A 17,775-nucleotide genomic window follows, 5' to 3' on the forward strand; every position below is an offset into this window, starting at 1 on the left:
GGGGGCTTTGAGTTTTTACGTTATGCATGTTTGTACTGTGGTTGGTTGGTTGGTTTTCCAACAATAAAACAATGAAAACATCATATAGATTTAAACGAAAGTACGCATTCCCTTGTGCACTTAGGCACCATTCAGGGCTAATGGATGGGTGGCCATACATTTTCCTCACACAGTAGGAAGTTGGCAGAACTGGGGGGCGGGAGGGAACTAGCCTTGGGGAAGCTTGTCTTCAAAGACCTCCCCCACTCCCTTTGTCCCCAGTGATCCCTTAACCCATTTAAGTGCTTAGAGCTTTCTTACCATTTCCCCCTACCTCCCTTATCAGCAATTTGCATATTCTTTATATTTTTACTGCCACTAATTGTAACCATAGAAGCTTCTGCATATTGCTTTCACATTGACAAAGTGTATCCCTGGCATACCCCTTCTTTGAAAAGCTCTTTAATGTGATGGGTGACAACCAATATGTTACTCTTTTCTGAAGTTTATGGGGCTCAAACAGCAAAAGGAGAGTATCAGAACCACCAGCAGAAACATATTATAATTTCAAAGTACTTTGCTTGGTGCAGCGTTTTCTCAATTCATTGACTTCTGAATTTCTATTGCATTAATAATCTGTGTCCCACACATCAGCACTTAATTCCATCTTTTAAGATTGCTGTTATTTCACCTGTTGTTGCTTTTTCTCCTCCAAGAGAGTGTAAGCGTGTCCAGGGCAGGACCCTGTGTCCCACCCCCTCTCCCCAGCCCACGCCGCGTTGTTGCGCTGAGCACGTTAGGTGTGCAATACACGATCCCACAAATAACAAGGCTGTGCAGGGAATGCATTTTGAAAAAGGCTGTGTTGGATTGGCTTACAAGTGATGCTATTTGGAGCAGGCAGTTTGGGTCATGAGGCCTTTGCGGCTCTACTGGTGCCCAGCTTTTGTGACCTTGCAAGACATCTGCTGAGATTCCAGCAGGGTCACAGCTAAGCCTGTGGGCATCAAGAACCTTGAGTCTCAGGAGCCAAGGCCTCCGTGTCCTGCCAGCCTGCTCAGGTCAGCCACACTTGGCTGCCTCTTTCCACCCCGGCCTGCTCGTTCTCATTTCCAGGTGGCATCCTCGAGAGCTGGCTTCCCCCAGATTCCTTCCTGATGCTCTGCCAACATCTGGGTGGCTGTCGTGGCTCCCCTGCCAGCCTGGCCGGGCAGAGTCGGGGCAGGGCGGGGCATGATGGCTCATGTGGGAGGTGAGTACCTTCTGCTACCTTGGCTCCTGGAGGAGAACGCGCAGGCCTGTCCGCTGGTGAGTGCGAAACTCCTCAGGGTGCTGTGCAGTCCTCTCTGAGGCTCACCTGTGGCTTTGCTGGAGGGCAGTGGGGACGACGTGGGCGGGAGAGCACCTTTGGCTTTGGTAGAAGTGCAGCTGGCATCCTTTGCTCTCATCCCCTGCTCAGGCAGGCTGCTAGAAGGCCATCGGAGCTCGGGAGAAATCTGTCTTCACCTCCAGCTACAGAGGCCGGAGGAAAGGGCTGCTCTCCAGGGCCCGTGTGCTGGAGAAGAGCATTAGTGTAGATGGGTTTCTTTTATTTGCACTGCATCACAGAGGCTATTTGAACAGTGCCCATTTAGGACTGAAACAGTGCTGCTTTATGGTTATATCCAAGGAAAATACGCACCCTGATAGATGTAGGTGTCTAATCCACCCATCGGGCTAGAGCTTAGAAAAATATTTACCTTTTAACATCTGTGCTGCGTTTTCCACTGCGCAAACACACATCTGCTTGATGGAATGTCTGCAGAGTTTAGATGGGTTTAAAGCAAGTTTTCTTAGTAACCATATAGCTCTGTCTTGACACGGGCAGTCCTGGATTTGTGGTTGGGAGGTTTTTCTCAGATCAGCTCATTGTTTGAAACAAATAGCTCTCGAGTTTATAAAAGGAAGAGCTGGAGGCAATCCCAGTAATTGGATCTTTAATAAACCCCTCACCTCTTAGTAAGCCATTCGGTGCAACAGTTTTAGAATTTTCAGCCTGATTCCACAGCCTGTGGGTTTCGGGCTGGGGGAGGGGTGGGGTGTGTGACAAAACTGTCATCAGGAAGCCCTTCAGAGCGATACTGAGGTTTGAAAATGCGGCTTTCCTCACCCCTCCTTCCCCGGGCTTCATCCTCATTCTGGAGACTCAGGAACCTGATGAGAATATTCTGTCCTTTTAGGCGGAGCTGGGCCAGTGATATCAGCGAGCTGATTCTTCCCACGCCTCCAAGGGCGTCAAGTGGAGTTCACCATGGTGCGGGCCAAGGGGCTGTGAGCTTCTATACACCGTCCCCTGCCCCCTGAACCAGACTCCTTTGCCTCACAGGCTCCAGAGGGGGAAGCCAGGCAGATGAGGCCGCTGGTGCATCCAGGCATTAATTAACCCCCCATCTCTTTCTGGGCCAATGGCGCAGCAAGGGACCTCACGTCCTCCCTCGTTAAGCCCTGTGAACCCATCTTTGAGCAACTCTTTTAAAGCTTGCACAAGTCAATTCCAGAGAAGACATGTTAGCCCTGGTTTTTTTTTCCCTCTCGAAGCGATGTTCTTGAATGCAACGAGGCCCTTAAAGAATAGTGTTATACATGCATGAATGCATCCAACAGTGAAGTTATTTTCCAAACACTGAAAAGTCCAATTTCTATTCTCAGCCAAGTTCAAACAACAAATATTTACTGGATTCCTACTATGCACCAAGCATGGTGCAAGTCTAAGGAGGAAAGAAGTCTCTGGGTCTCAGCTGAAGCGTGAGAGGGCCCCCAGCCCTAGATTTTGCAGCAACATCCTCCGTGCTGAAAGTCAAGGAGGGATTAATTGAGAGCTGCCTAAACTCCCCTCTACTGGTAGTGCTGTTCACTCTACAACTCCGTCTTGCCGGTTTTCAGTATACACAATATGCCGATGAAAAGTCCATGTGAAAATGTACCTGGAAAATTCTTTGGGGCTGCTATTGCCTGTGCTTGAAATAGAGAGGCCATGAGTTTTGGGGGGTACCCATGGCAGAGCATGGACAATTTGATCTGGGTTTCTCTCCACCATCCTTCCCCCTCCCCTTTCTCTTTCTTGTTCGCCCCCTCCTCACCCCTTCTCGTTTCCTTCCAGTGCCCTGGAAGGCTCTAAGTGGTAGGCCACTGAAGGCCAGCATAGTGTGGTGTGTGGGGTGGGTAGGGAAGAGACAGAAGAAACAGAACTGTACCAAATTAGGCCCCATTCCATTTCAACGACAGGCCCTAGTAAGATACGTTACCTCTTCTGCTGCTTGCTGGTCCCGCAAGGCAATCACATTCCTAATGAGTTTGTTAAAAAAGCCATTCAGTTCATCTCGGTTCTTATTGGGCAAAATCCGGGCCAGTGGGACCATTATGGATGGAAATGATACTTGAAAGAAAAAAAACAAAAGCGGCACTGAAAACGGGGCGGCAATAACCCCAGGGCTATTAGATGCCTGGTGCCAGGGAAGCAAACCCTGGCCTTGACTTAGTCATTGGAAGCCGGGGCTCCCCTCTGGATCTGCACTCTTTCGCGGCAGGGTTTGGACCTCATTTCACTTCCCGACTCCTCACGTTCCTTGCACATTGTAAGCACTCGGTAAATGTCTGCACAGTCGAATCCCCACTTCCATCTGGCTCCCAAGAATTCAGTCTCATACTTAGAAATTAATTTTCCAGGTCCTAGATCTGAGGGTTCAAGGTCTTTGTACTTCATCAAGAAAGGACAGGTTATAGGCCATGTTTTAAATCTTCGCAAGTGGTGGAAGCTGATCTACTTTCTTAACTTTCCGGTCATTTGCATTTTCCCCCCACTTTCTTAACTTTCTGGTTATTTGCATAATTGTCCCCAGAGCTCCACCTGAATGGTCTCTAACAGCTGCTGCCCAGGGGCAGCTGGTGGCAAGAATGCTGGCCCCTTGGGTATCTCCCCTGCTGTGCCAGGCAGGAAGCCTGTGCCTTTGCTGCCATGGCCTTGGGACAGAGCCATCTGGGGACACTTATCCCCTCCTAGAGGGTGGCTTAGGCTGAGGGGCTGAGCCGCTGCCGTGTGGTTCAGGTCAGTTCAGCTTCCCAGCATCGACAGTGGGCTCACTGCGTACAGGCACTGTGCGGGAGCCAGGATGGAGAGGGTAGTTCTGGACCCCAGCAGATCTCAGAGCACTCTGCCCATTTTCAAGAGCCAGAGTCTGAACCAATGTGGGATAGCAGGGAGGTGGGTTCAGAGAGGAGTAGTAGCAGGGCTGGGACAATGGGGCCATCGCCCCCACCCCGGGTATGTCCATGGTCAATGGCAAGTGGAGCTGAGTCAGCGGAGTAGTTCCCAGGGGGCCGAGGGGGCAAGGGGCAAAGGGACTGCTTTGACCCCTCAGCAACTCCTCCTGTAATTTCATTGCGGGTCTGATGGAGGCGACTTGGACTTCCACAGAAATGGACTCAGAAATGGGAGTGAAACTGACCAAGGAATGAATACAATTTAGCAGCCCGGCAGAAAGGTTAGAAGTTAGGGCCATAATCAATAACAACAATAGCCACACTTCAATACTTCCATAAAAGCAAGAAGATGCTGGAATTGGCCAGAGGGTAAAAACTCACTTCTAAAATAAAAATAAAATAAATCGACCAGTCTCCACAGCATTAGGTAACCTGCTAGTCACCCTTCGTGTATGATTTCTAGTTTACTGTGCTTTGGGCTTCAAGCAGAGAAGCCTTCCAAAGGGGATTTTGCTGGAGGGGAGAAATATGTCCTAGAAAATGAAGGCTTTGGGCTCTAGTCTAGGCTCTGGCTTTCTAAGCCTCAATTTTCTCGTCTGTGAAGTGGGTGAGAATACTTTTCTCCTAGTGAACACAGCACTAACAGGCAGTGCAAGCAAAGCACTTAGCGCTGGTCACGGCTGCTGTTGCTGTGGCGGTGGTGAGAGGGGCGGGCGCTTCCTATCTTGGTGATGGGTAGTCCTGAGTGGTGACAAGAGGAGCCTGGGTGGCCCCGGGAACGTAAGGCCTCTGCAGAGTGGACTCCGCAGGGTGACTCTCAGAGGCACCTGGAGTTGTGGCGAGAGATGCCTGGGCCACCCAGCCGTCATGGGGACAGGCCAGCTTGCTGGACCCCTGCCTTGCTGCCCTGGGCGGGAGCTGTACTTACAGATTAAAACCAGGATCGGCCTGGGGATGGAGTACGCAAAGAAACGCCTGCAGTGCTTCACAAAGGGGTCCTCAGGAGCCCCCCGGGAGTCCACCTGGGTGCCAAAGGCGACACTGGCAACCACATCTGTAGTGTAGCAGCTGTAGCACCTGCAGGACAGGAGACCATTTGGATTTGGAAAGGACCCTGCTGTCGGCCTGCCCATCACCCACGCTACTAAAGAGGCACCACTTCATCGTCTACCTGCTCGAGCTCAAAGGAGGTGGTCAGAGGGGAGCCCCTGGAATGGGGTCCTTTGAGCGTGGCAACAGAATTTGGGAGGAGACACCAAAACGTATCTGATCACTGATGCAAACACAGACTGGGGAGGGGAGGAGAGCATCACTTCCTCACCTTGCAAGCTTCAGGCAGCCTTAATCGGCCGCAGTCAGATTCCAAGAAATGTGCTCCAACCCATCCTCCCCAGGGTGGAGGGAAAACCGTGGACCCAAAGCTCATAAGCATCACCCCAAAGCTGTGCAGCGTTGGTCCAAAGCCAGGATCGAGTGGTTAATTGATAAATGGCAAGTTGGGATTGATGAATTAACAACCTGGTTGTCTAGTTTTATTAGCTCTGTTTCCCCCTCTTCCTCCCAATGATTTTACAGTTTTTGTAAGAGTTACAAACAAAAAACAAGGGCACTTCAACACTCAAATAAATTCAAGACAAACTTTGGGACCAGCTTCATGAACATATGTATATTATTACAGAAAACACACGTTGCACTTTAGAAACAAACAGAAGGAAAAGTGTCTGGCAATCGCTCCGGAAAAATTAACCTCTTAGGCTCTAAGAAACCTGCCCTTAAATGGCCGTTTTAAACCAGAATGATCCTTTTTTGTTATCTTAGAGGAGCGGTCAGGTTAAGTTATTTCTAAAAAAGGCTACCAACGGTGTATGCATATCCTTTTATAATTAAAAGTTCTTATTTTTGTGGCTTGACTTAGGCACATATGTAGTTCCTTTTTTCTCCTAACCAACAGCTTATCATTAAGGGATAAATGACATCTCCAGATGACTTCTTTTATTTTGACTGCTTTATTGAAAACATTTCTACAATTGATTACACATGTCCCCACTATAGCAAAAGCAGTTTGCCTACTGAATGTGATTTCATCTGATCCTAAAGGCTGAAGAGTTAAGAGGGTTTTTTTTTTTTTTTGGAAGAGTTAAGGATTTTTAAGTTATTTACTTTGCTTTTGTAACCATTCAGCCCATCTTATCTTTAGCCAACTCATGCATCTCATGACCAGAGAGAAAGTGTATGAGAGGATTTTGTAAACACAATGGCAGAATTTAAATGCTGATGGTAATTGTGTTATTATTTTATTAGCAGTGATAATAAGAACGAGCCAGCTTCTGGCTGATCTGCGTCTCTCGCCCTACTCTGTAAGCCATAACTTAGCAGAGGACAACTGGAGGGAAAGCCAAATAATTAGTCGTTTAAATTTGGTGTTCACCGCTAAGTCATGGCTTCCAGGCTGAGGTGCACCACAATTTTTCTTGAAGTAAAAATGCACAGACTTCCCCCCCCCCATCCCCCGGGGACCCTGTCCTTCCTGCCCACTCCTGGGTCTGCAGAGGTCGGAGGGCGTGTCCAACCACACACCGATGCCCACTCAAGGCTTCCCTCCACACGCCACACTTACCCTAGCCTTTGTTCATATTCTTTTCACATTTTACGGGGGTTTCCTTTTTTATTATTCAGTCCACCCATGCTTTTATGAGCCTCTAGCATTTCCATAGTTTGCTGGTCCCGAGGTAATTGTCCAGCAATTATGTACCGTTACAAGAAGCAGCAATTCAGAAGTGCAATTTCTCATCTGTCATGTAGCCATGTAGCAAGCACCCTTACCTCTGGATGTCGAAAGCATCCCCGGATTCCGCATAGCCTTTTAAGTGAGCCAGGAGCATGTCACAGGCTTGGCTGATGAGGGGAGTCATCTGATAGCAGATAACAAAGGTGTAATTAGGACACGATGCAGAGAGCACACCTAAAGTAGCTGCAGATACAGAGGTTATGTGTGGTCCTTCCTGGGAAAATGGACAAGGCAACCTTCCTGCAGCCGAGATTCAAGAGGAAGTTTTGAAATTCACAAATATCATAACATACAATAGCCATAAATGTCTACGTGAGCTTAAGCAATCTGTTCTTCTGGAAGCAAAAAGAAGAAAGGATGTAGAGTAAATACTGTGAAATAATTACAAAAATGATCATTAAGTGCTTAGACAGAAATGAGAATCACTACTCGGTTGCATGACATTTGGTTAGCATTAGAGAGTAAATAGACCACAATCCATATGTACTCTCTCTGGAATTAGCCCAAATCCATGTTTGCTTGGTTCCAATTATACTTTAGATCTTCTACTAGAGTATAGAATCTTAGTCTCCAAAGGAACGTGAGGTCGTCCATTTCAACTGCTTATTCAATACGAAAATCATTTTTAGAGCATTTCTGTTGGATGGCTATTCATCTCTGCTTCAGCTGCTTAAAACTTTTGAGTATGTATAAGGGAACCTTGACATCAAGAGGCCTTCCATGCCCACCCAGGAAAACTGCTGAGTTTCTTTTCTTTTCTTTTCTTTTTTTTAATTTTTAATGTTTTATTATTTATTTTTGAGAGAGAGAGATAGAGTGTGAGCGGGGACAGGGAGTAGCAGAGAGAGAGAGAGAGACATGGAATCTGAAGCAGTTCCAGACTCGCGAGCTGTCAGCACAGAGCCCAACGCAGGCCTCCAACCCATGAACCGTGAAATCATGACCTGAGCCCAAGTTGGACACTTAACCGACTGAGCCACACAGGCGCCCCCCCCCCTTTTTTAATATTAAAATATTTTCATTTTGGAATCCGTCTAACATATGCCCAGAAAGATACAGAGAATGGTGTTGCGAACATTTGTGTAATTATTATCCAGCAAGTTTGGATCTCACTTCTGGCCGCCACCACGTTGACCCCAGCCGTCTGGCTCAAGTGGATGGAATTCTTTGTGGAGCTAACGGGCAGCCACATGACCTTCTGTTTTCTCCCTCATGTTTGCAAAGCCAGGTCGGAAACATCAAGGGGAATCCTTCCAGCCAGTGCCCGTTCTAGAACAACATTGTAGCTAAAGCAGCCCGCCCTAATACCTCGTTCTGACCATTTCTTATGGAAAACATTTTTGAAATGTTAAATATGTTTAGATTTTACTATTTTGACACTAGAATATAACTTCTCGTGGAGGCCAGGGGAGGTTTTTGTCTTTTTGTTCATTTTTATGGCCCCAGAACCTACAACAGGGCCTTAGCCCGTGGTAATTCTTTGTTGAACGAGTGAAGGAGTTGGAATGATTATGTAAGCCTCAGTCTTTGCTCTTAAAGTCTCGAGGATTTGGGGAAAGTAACAAAATGTTAATCTACTTGTTAGAATATATGTTGTTCTGAGGCAAAATCTGCCCCCTTTAACAACCTCGCACCACTTTCATTGCCTTCTTCCTCTTGGTAGTGCTTCCAATACTCAGATGGCAGGTGCTGCTTCTCCTCACAGACCAGACAGTTCTTCCCCATCCCTTCAGCACCCCTCGTACACATGGTCTACACACACTTCTCCAATCTCATCGCGCGGGCTCTCTCTCTCTCTCTCTCTCTCTCCCTGCCTCCCTCAGTCATCAGTGTCACTCTTGAAAGGCAGCTCCATAAATGGAGCACGGTATTTCAGGTAAGATCCCCTATTAAATCTCTGGGGCGCCTGGGTGGCTCAGTCGGTTAAGCGTCTGACTTCAGCTCAGGTCATGACCTCGCAGTTCGTGAGTTCGAGCCCTGTGTTGGCCTCTGTGCTGACAGCTCAGAGCCTGGAGCCTGCTTTGGATTCTGTGTCTGCCTCTGTCTCTCTGCCCCTTCCCCCCTCTCAAAAATAAGTAAACATTAAAAAAAAAATTATAAAAAAAATCATAAATGGATCACTCCCCTGCCTGCCAATCACAAGCCAGGTGTGTGTTGACTTTTTTAGAAGACACATATGACAGGCAAACGTTGAGGTTCCAGTCAACAAAAACCACAAGGTTTTTGATCACCATGAATCATCACCATAGGCAATTGATTTTTTGACACTTTAGGCTCCATTCATTAGAAGCGAATTTACATTTACATTACATTTATTGCCTTGAAAAGTTGTCCTGCTGTGTGTTCTGAGCAGAACAAGCTCTTAACTCCCCCTCAAACATTCAGGTGATTGGAGAAGCCCCGGCACAGTGGGACAGCCTGAGTGGCTGGTTGGAGGGACATCGGCTTTGTTGGACCCCGCCTTCCCATAGCTCTGCAAGCAACCGCACGGTCCTTACCCCTCTGGAGGGTAAGGAAAGAACTGTAGCTACAGGGTCTCTGGCAGAGTCCATCCTGAGAAGCAGAAGGACATTCCCAGTAAGAGTGAGCTGTAGTCTAAGCTCAGGGCTGCGTCAGTTCCCAGAACCAGGGACAGTGGCCTGGGCAGCCACATGGCAGGTCAAGGAGCTGACGCTCAGCGAGGAACATACACACACAGTGAAGAGATGGCAGAGCATCCGAGATCCCCCCTTGTTGCCAAGACTCCTGGAAGAAGCCTCTGGAGAGGAAAATCCTGGGGGAAAGGACTTTTAGCTCATGGAGCTTCAAGTGCTTAGAGCCCTGGAGTGTTTGTACCCGGTGTGGGTGGGCCAAGGATGTGCTCACGCATTCAGATCTCCTCTCCTGTAACACTGCCTAGTCCTTTTGGTTCCACGTGAAACTTGAAAAGTGTGCCTTCTAAGCCTCCATTCAGTTTGTCACTGGTATACAGGATCAAACACGGAGCCGCGTGGCCGCCCACCACACTGCTACTTTACGTAGCTGTAACTACGTAACTACGTACGTAGCTACATAGCTACGTACGATGACGTAGAATCGGTCAGCCATCACCGTTTCTGGCCCCTCAGCCAGCTGTGCATGAGCCTAAGTGAATATTCAGCCAGGCAGCAATTACCAGTCAGTTGGCTGTCAAATGATGTGCCCAAATAGAAATGTAATTGACCTCACATACCTGTACTGAAGTCCGCTCAAAACAGGGATGAGGATGGCTATCCTGACTGATTCTTGATAACTGGGTGGGCTCTCTATGCCAACTGCGTTCTTTTCTAAATGCTCACAAACTGTCCACTTAATAATCCATCAGTACAAAAGTGCATGTAAATGGGTCACTTTTTAAAAAAATGTTTATTTTATTTATTTTGAGAGAGAGCAAGGGAGGGGCAGAGAGTGAGGGAGAGAGAGAGTCCCGAGCAGGCTCCATGCTGTCAGCACAGAGCCCAACATCAGGTTCAATCTCACAAATCGTGAGAGCATGATCGGAGCCAAAATCAAGAGTCGGAGCCTTAACTGACTGAGCCACCCAGGTGCCCCTAAACGGGTCATTTTTAATGGCCTCTGGGCCATCATTCTCAAAAATTCTTAGACTACCTTTGTGTTCGGAGAGCTCTGTACTCTCTCAGCCACCTTTCTATGACTGGCTTCACTGGCTACATTCTTCCATTATTTTAATAAACTTGGTGGTACAAGTGAACTCTATTTTAATAAAATCCCATATACCAAAATGTCTCTTAGATTTGTCTTAGAGGAATAAGAACATGGTAAAAAGAAAAATACTGTTTGAAAGGAAGTCCTTTTAGATATCAAGCTTCCAGCTTCCTTAATGTAACAAAAATGGTATGCGACATAAAATACGGTTTCCACTTAACTCTTCAGAAGTGTGCCCTGTGTATAAAGAGGGGTCCATCCATACTGAATCCCGTTGTATGCTGGACAGTGCAAAGGGGGGCTGTCCCCACTGCCCACCATCGGTTCCTCTACGTGCTTGTAACTAGAATGCTTTGCGGCTGACTGGCATGATTGTAATTTTCTACCATGCTCTGCCTGCTTTTTTTTGCACTGAATGGATAATGACACTTTTATTTGGGTTAATGTGATATGAGATGGGGCATGTAATATGAAAAATGTTCTAAAAAAGCAATGCAGAGAAAATATTATAAGACAGTAGAGCATGATCTGTATGTTGGCCAATAGCCATCATTTCAGACTTTTCTTCCTTGCATTATACACAAGTAGTTATGGAATATTCACTCTTACACGAGTTGCATACAAACAAAAGCTCTCTTTGATGGGCTTGCAGTCGTCTTTATACCATCCACAAGCCCAGCAGTTATTCCCGTAGATTTGCAGACAGGCAGGCATAGGTGGCTTGTGCAAACACACATGCACAGATGAACACACAATGCTATCGTCAGATCTTAATAAAAGATTCTCATTGGATCGTTACATTTCATCTTGGTAGGATAATGAGAAATTTTTATTTTTGTTTTTCCCCCCACATTTTTCACAATGCACATATGTTATACTTACCACCAGATAAAATATTAACGTTATTAGGTTTGAAAAGAAGGATTTCTTTTTGGGGATGACAGTCTAGCAGCCATGCCCCCTGGGGGAAAGTTACCTGTTTTCCTTCTCTCACCTCTCACATTGGTTGTCTTTATTCTAGAAGATGCTGAGTGTATGGCTGGTCAGCTGTTTGGTAACTAGCAGTCACCATCAAGTGTAAAGTATCATCCTCAGCCTGGGAAAGAAATTGTTCAAGGAAGAAGTCCTTGCTCACCTGGGGTTGACTGTATGGTTAAATCATCCAGTTAAAAAAATGGATATATATATATATCCATTTTTGGATATATATATACACACACACCTATATATATATATATAAACACATGTATACATATATGGGTATATATACACAGATATGGATATACATATATATGGATATATCCATATATATCCATATATGTGTGTGTGTGTGTGTGTGTGTGTGTCTATATATATATATATATATATATATATATATATATATATCTTTTTTTTTTTTTTTTTACTGACTATGTTTAGGGAATTCTGAGTCAAGGTATAGACAGAGGGCAATAGAGTTAATTCAAGAAGGCGGAGAGAGCTTTCTGAGTAGTCAAAAGAGAATTCGTGAGGTAATGACAAAGAAGGGGTAAGAAGTTCTGCTCAAAGGCTTTCTTCTCTCCTTTTAGGTGATCCCCAGAATTTCATCACTGGAGTGTCCTTCTTTGAGGCTAAGATGCTGACCTTGTTAAATACACTTGACCCTGGGAGAGCAAATACTCAAAGCCTCTGCCAATTATCAGATTTCCTCTCCTTGGCACTTTTTACTTGTGTGACCTTGGGCAAATTGCTTAACTTTATTGAGTCTGTTTCTTCATCTGCAAAATGGGAATAATTAGACCTCCCTTGAAGAGTTTGATAGAGATCATATACATAAAAGGCTTGGCCCTAGAAGGTAGGTTGGGTGTCCTCTGGAGGACCCCCATGATCCCAGACCGGTTTGGATACCTGGCAACATTTTCTCTCCTCTTATTCCTCATAGACAGTGCCACATCTGATCCACCTGTTCTGGCCTCACCATGTTAATATCACTTCCTTGTATCATCTTTATCTCCCCACTGACTATTCTAATTCAGGCTTTGCCACCTGTCACCTGGAATATGGCTGTCATCCTGCTTCTTAAGAACAAAGCGGTGGAAGCATCTTTGTAATCTTAGTACTTTGTGTAGTGCCTGACACATAGGTGTACTAAAAAAAAATTTTTTTAAGAGCCTCCCAGACTCCTTTCTTTTCACTTTTCAATCCATTCTGTACTCAACACCAGATTGGTCTAATGAAAATACTTGCTGAGGTGCCTGGGTGGTTCAGTTGGTTAAATGTCCGACTTTGGCTCAGATCATAATCTTCACAGCTCGTGGGTTCAAGCCCTGCGTCAGGCTCTGTACTGACAGCCCAGAGCCTGAAGCCTTCTTTGCATTTTGTGTCCCTCTCTCATTCTGCTCCCCCCACCTCCCCCGCTCATGCTGTGCCTCTCTCTCTCTCTCTCTCTCTCTCTCTCTCTCAGGAATAAACATTAAAAGATTCTTTTCAAAAAAGAAAATACTTGTTATTATCTAAGTATCTCAATTGGCTGAAGGACAAAGAACAAGCTACTTATCCTATTTTCCAAAGCCCACCAAGAATGGAATCCTGCCAATAACTATGGTTGTAAGATTAGCAGATCTTCCCCCAGTCAAGCCTTCAGATGAGATCACAGCCCAGGCCAACAGCTTGACTACTACATAGAGAGACCCTGAAAGAGAGGTGTCTGGCTAATCCATGCCAGATTCCTGACCCACAGAAACCATGAGCTAATAAAGTTTTGTTGTTTTAAGCTGCTAAGCTTTGGTTGGGGTAATTTGTTACACAGCAATAGATAATACACTCTCCATGTCACCTTCTTGGGGCCACTCTTGTATATTGTCGTGTACTATTGAAGTTGTCAGTATTCTGTCAGGAATGAACTCAGTGCAACACATTCAGTTGAGTATCTAGAAGTATCTATGTGATGGCAGATTGACTGAATACTCATTGAGCGCCTTGACATAGAAGGAACATTCATAGATTGAAGAGCTCTTTCTATCTTAGTTTAAATGCAGTGCTGTTTGCTGGGAGCTGGCCCTTGTGAAAGACCGTGTACCCATGCTGGTTCTACCTCTTACTTTTGGCAAGTCATTTGAATCTCTCTGAACTGGGGTCCTCATCCCCAAATGAGGGGCCAATTGAAATGCACTCTGAAGTCCCTTTCCATGGACATTCTAGGATTTGAAGGCGGTCGCTAAGCATCAGATTGAGAAAGTGACTTAGAGACCATGGAAAGAACAGGCAACTTCCTAGCTGGGCACAGTAAAGGGTTAGATTCATGACCCCTCTACTTGCTCTACTTCCGTAAGAAAGTCTTTTTGTATTTCTTTGATGTACTGACTTCACAATTACATAAAGACCTAAATCTGGTTATTTTTATGCTCCAATGATTTAGTAAAAGTGAGAATTAGAAATCCAGATCCTCTGACTTCTGGCTTGTTGCTTTTTCCTCCAAAATCAGAATCCGCATTCCCTTTATTCCTCAGTCTGTTTGTTTCTAGGTTATAATTTCACTTCATGCAGCTATGATGCCATGAACTTGGAAAACAAATAAATGCCATTAAGCCTTCAAAGCCCTGGAAGTTTGGAAAACAGAGTTGGCCTGATGCTAGGGAAGACCCATTTCCTGAGCAAGGAGAGGGAAGGAGACGGTCCTTCTGCATTACCTTTTTTTTTTTTTTAATGTTTATTTATTTTTGCAAGAGAGAGAGCACGAGAGCTTGTGCACACGCACATGAGTGCACAAGTAGGAGAAGGGCAGAGAGGGGTGGAGATAGAGGATCCAAAGCAGGCTCTTCACTGAGAGTGGAGAGCAGGATGCAGGGCTCGAACTCACATACCAGGAGATCATGACCTGAGCCGGAGTCGGATGCTTCACTGACTGAGCCACCCTGGACCGCACTCCTGCATTATTTTATGCTTCAAACTGAGATGACTCCCATACCTCGATGGTGTATAGGCGGGGTGACTCATTTGTCTACATATGAAGAGGGATTCTGAAAAAAGCCCTGAGATCAAAATACGGCCCTTGGGAGCTGTCCCCCTGGGGCCATGGAAAGGGGAGACTCCAGAGGTCTGGCTTGTAGCTGTCCTCATCTGCTCCACAAGTGTCTATCGCACGGGTCCAGGGGAAGTCTCTTTCCTTACTCCCTCCCTTTCAAGTACCTAATAGCTCCTCACTCTCCAGTGAAGCTTGCACCAAACACGCCCCAGGCACAGAACTGTCGGTGCCTCAACCTACTTCTCCAGTTTTCTCTCATGTACTGTGTGTTCCAGCCAATTTGTACTCCTCTGTTCCCTGAACACATCCTGTACTTTTCATCCAGATGCCTTTGTTCCTGTAGCTCATTCCACTTGCAATGCACCTTCTCCCTCTGTCGAAACTCCATTGAATCTTCAGGACTCACTTCCAATGCTACCCCCTGCCCCTCAGACTGGCTTCTGATGCTCCAAAGAGGATGTGAACTCTGTCACTGTTTTCCATACTTGGTAATCGTGTAGGAATATGCCCTTGTTGCCCTTCTGCATTATAAACCCCTTAAAGACAGGAACTAATAAACCTTCATTGAATTTTATAAATTTAATGTTTCATTCTATTTGGCACTCTCAGACTTGCGGGCAGTGGTGTTTTGGAACTGATGTCGGAGGGGGATTTTTCTAAATAAATAAGGGTCAGCTCATGGGGATGGGAGATGGTATTTGAGCATATTGTTGGCTTCAAACATGAAAAGATTAATACCTTAAAGTGCTTTAAACGGGTGGCTAACATGTAAAATTAATACCAGTTAACAAAACTTATCTCCTTTTGCCATCCAGATATTAAAAACATCCACAACTTATTTTTATGCAGCATTTCCTGCTGCTAAGTATCAGCTCTAGCCATCTAGGTGAATAATCAAGTGTCATTTCTAATAAGTCAGCGGTTCCTGTCAAGAGTTTTGACCAATTAGAACTCACCCCGATGAGGAGGTGGCTGCTGGTGTTGCCAAGCAACAGCCAAGCTGGGAGGCACATTTAGATGCTCGGTTAGATTTAACCAGTGGCAAGTCAGAGTGACATTATGATTCTGGCAAAGGAAAGCCAAATTATAGCCCAGGATGGGGTACCCGTGATGAGGAGTGTGTTTTCTTTTAAATGCAAATGGAAAAGGAACACTTTAACCAGAATTTAAGCAGTCCATCATTATACTGATTTTAATTAGGAGATTAGGTGTCAGTGGAATACAACTGTGTTGAAAGATAATGGTCTCTTGCTGCTAGATAAATACCCAGACATTCTGCAAAATGGGCAACTGGTCAGGCAGGGACAATGTCTTTTTGGACTCCGAAGTATTTATTGCCACAGCCACACTTGGTTATAATGACTTTCATTTTTATTGTTTGAAAAGATTAAGAAATAAAAGCAAATATTAAAAATAGACTGCTGCAGGCTCATGCAGCCGAGAGAAAGCTGCTTGCTGCAGCATTACTGGAAGCCTGGGTCCTGTCCTAGAAGCCCTCATGCATGATCATCCAGAAAGTGTACGGTGAAAATTTAAAGGCCAAACTAAACCATGATGAAGACTGTAATTCTGTGAAGCTTTTGCACTGAAATGATCGTAGCTATGCATTTACTCATAAGCTGGCTATATCAACTTAAATTTTTTAAAATTGTAGTCATTCTGGAGTAATATGTCTTCTCCAAGGCAGGAAAGGCCTGGAGGGAATAATAACCACATCTGCCTCTGCCTTTAAGATTCATACATTATTGACTGTGCCTTCCTGACAGGAAACATCTGGATGAAAGTGAAAAATTAGGCAGAGAGCTGGATTCTCGGCGACTGTGAGAGATACCAGCCTTCCCTGTCGGTCTGGCTTTTCTTTAACTGAGTCCCTATCCACAGAGACATGATTGGCTCATTTAGTGTTGAGTGACACGCCCAGCCTGGCTCAGGCTGTCATGTCTGAAGCTTCCAGGTCTCCTGTATCTGCTCAGTCACCATCAGCTTAGTTTTGTGGGTGAATGAGTCAATAACCATCACTTCTACAGTGCTTTGAGGACTGAGAAGACACAAGCCACCATATTGGGTTGGATCCGTGGTCCAACCAATTTGGAGCCACTTAAAAATGGCCGCCCTTCATGGATTCTACCACGAAAGTCACAGCGCCCCGTGGCCTCATTTCTCTCAGTAGCTGACTTTGATGCTAACGACCCATGCTTTCACCTACTAAAAGCTTAACTAAAACTTAAGCCCGGAACAAGATTAAACGGATTTCTTCACTGCAGATCTCTCCCAACCTGTTAATGTGTTAAGGTAGATAGCAAATCGCTCAGAAGATGGTTTGCAGTATTTTCCGGAACTGTATGACCACGGGTCCTGTCAAACCCTTTTCCTCAGTAGTAATTCATAGCTTGAAAGTTCATTGTCATAGAAGTATAGTTTTCATGCTTTTCTCTTAAATGTATTATTTTGTATTTTCTTGGTTACACTGAAAGCTAGCTGCCACTTTTGTGTTGACTTACACAATCTTAGAAGAATGTTAGAAACTTATTCTAGTTGATGTGATATTTCTAAAATCAGAAGAGCTTAGAGGAATATACAAATGTGTAGATTTCATGGTGTGCTCCCTCTTTCAGATGAATTACAAAATTCAAAAATAAGATTAGTGCTAACCTCGGTCCCCAGGGAATCCCCCTTATTTATATTTTTCCCTCAGAGGAGAATTAATTTAGCCCCAGTTTTGTTTCTTAAAATTAAATCTATTTACTTCCTGACCCCTAATAAAGTTTTACACAACCCCAGGGTTACTCATTAATAGTCTTTGGTAAAGAATCTAGCACAAGACTCTAAAACTCTCAATAAATCTACTGGTTGCCCTTTTTAAAAACTTAATCTTTTAGGGGACAGGGTGAAAACTCTGGCAGGTCAGCTGGGCAAAATGTTCTCTAATAAAAAAAAAATCCGGGGCGCCTGGGTGGCGCAGTCGGTTGAGCGTCCGACTTCAGCCAGGTCACGATCTTGTGGTCCGTGAGTTCGAGCCCCGCGTCGGGCTCTGGGCTGATGGCTCAGAGCCTGGAGCCTGTTTCCGATTCTGTGTCTCCCT

General features: G+C 45.4%; 1 protein-coding gene across 1 annotated transcript in view; it reads right to left on the reverse strand.

Annotated features, from left to right (window-relative positions):
• Positions 1-17,775, reverse strand: part of TBXAS1 (thromboxane A synthase 1) — a 155,582-nt gene that overhangs the window by 49,579 nt on the left and 88,228 nt on the right. The window contains exons 6-8 of the mRNA XM_040471799.1: positions 7,042-7,130; positions 5,147-5,295; positions 3,264-3,394 (exon numbers count right to left, since the gene is read on the reverse strand). Of these exons, the coding sequence (XP_040327733.1) occupies positions 3,264-3,394; positions 5,147-5,295; positions 7,042-7,130 (369 nt within the window). The remainder of the gene's footprint in view (positions 1-3,263; positions 3,395-5,146; positions 5,296-7,041; positions 7,131-17,775) is intronic.

The sequence above is a fragment of the Herpailurus yagouaroundi genome, unplaced genomic scaffold, assembly GCF_014898765.1.
Source record: "Herpailurus yagouaroundi ecotype Mexico unplaced genomic scaffold, PumYag 100, whole genome shotgun sequence".
NCBI lineage: Eukaryota > Metazoa > Chordata > Mammalia > Carnivora > Felidae > Herpailurus > Herpailurus yagouaroundi.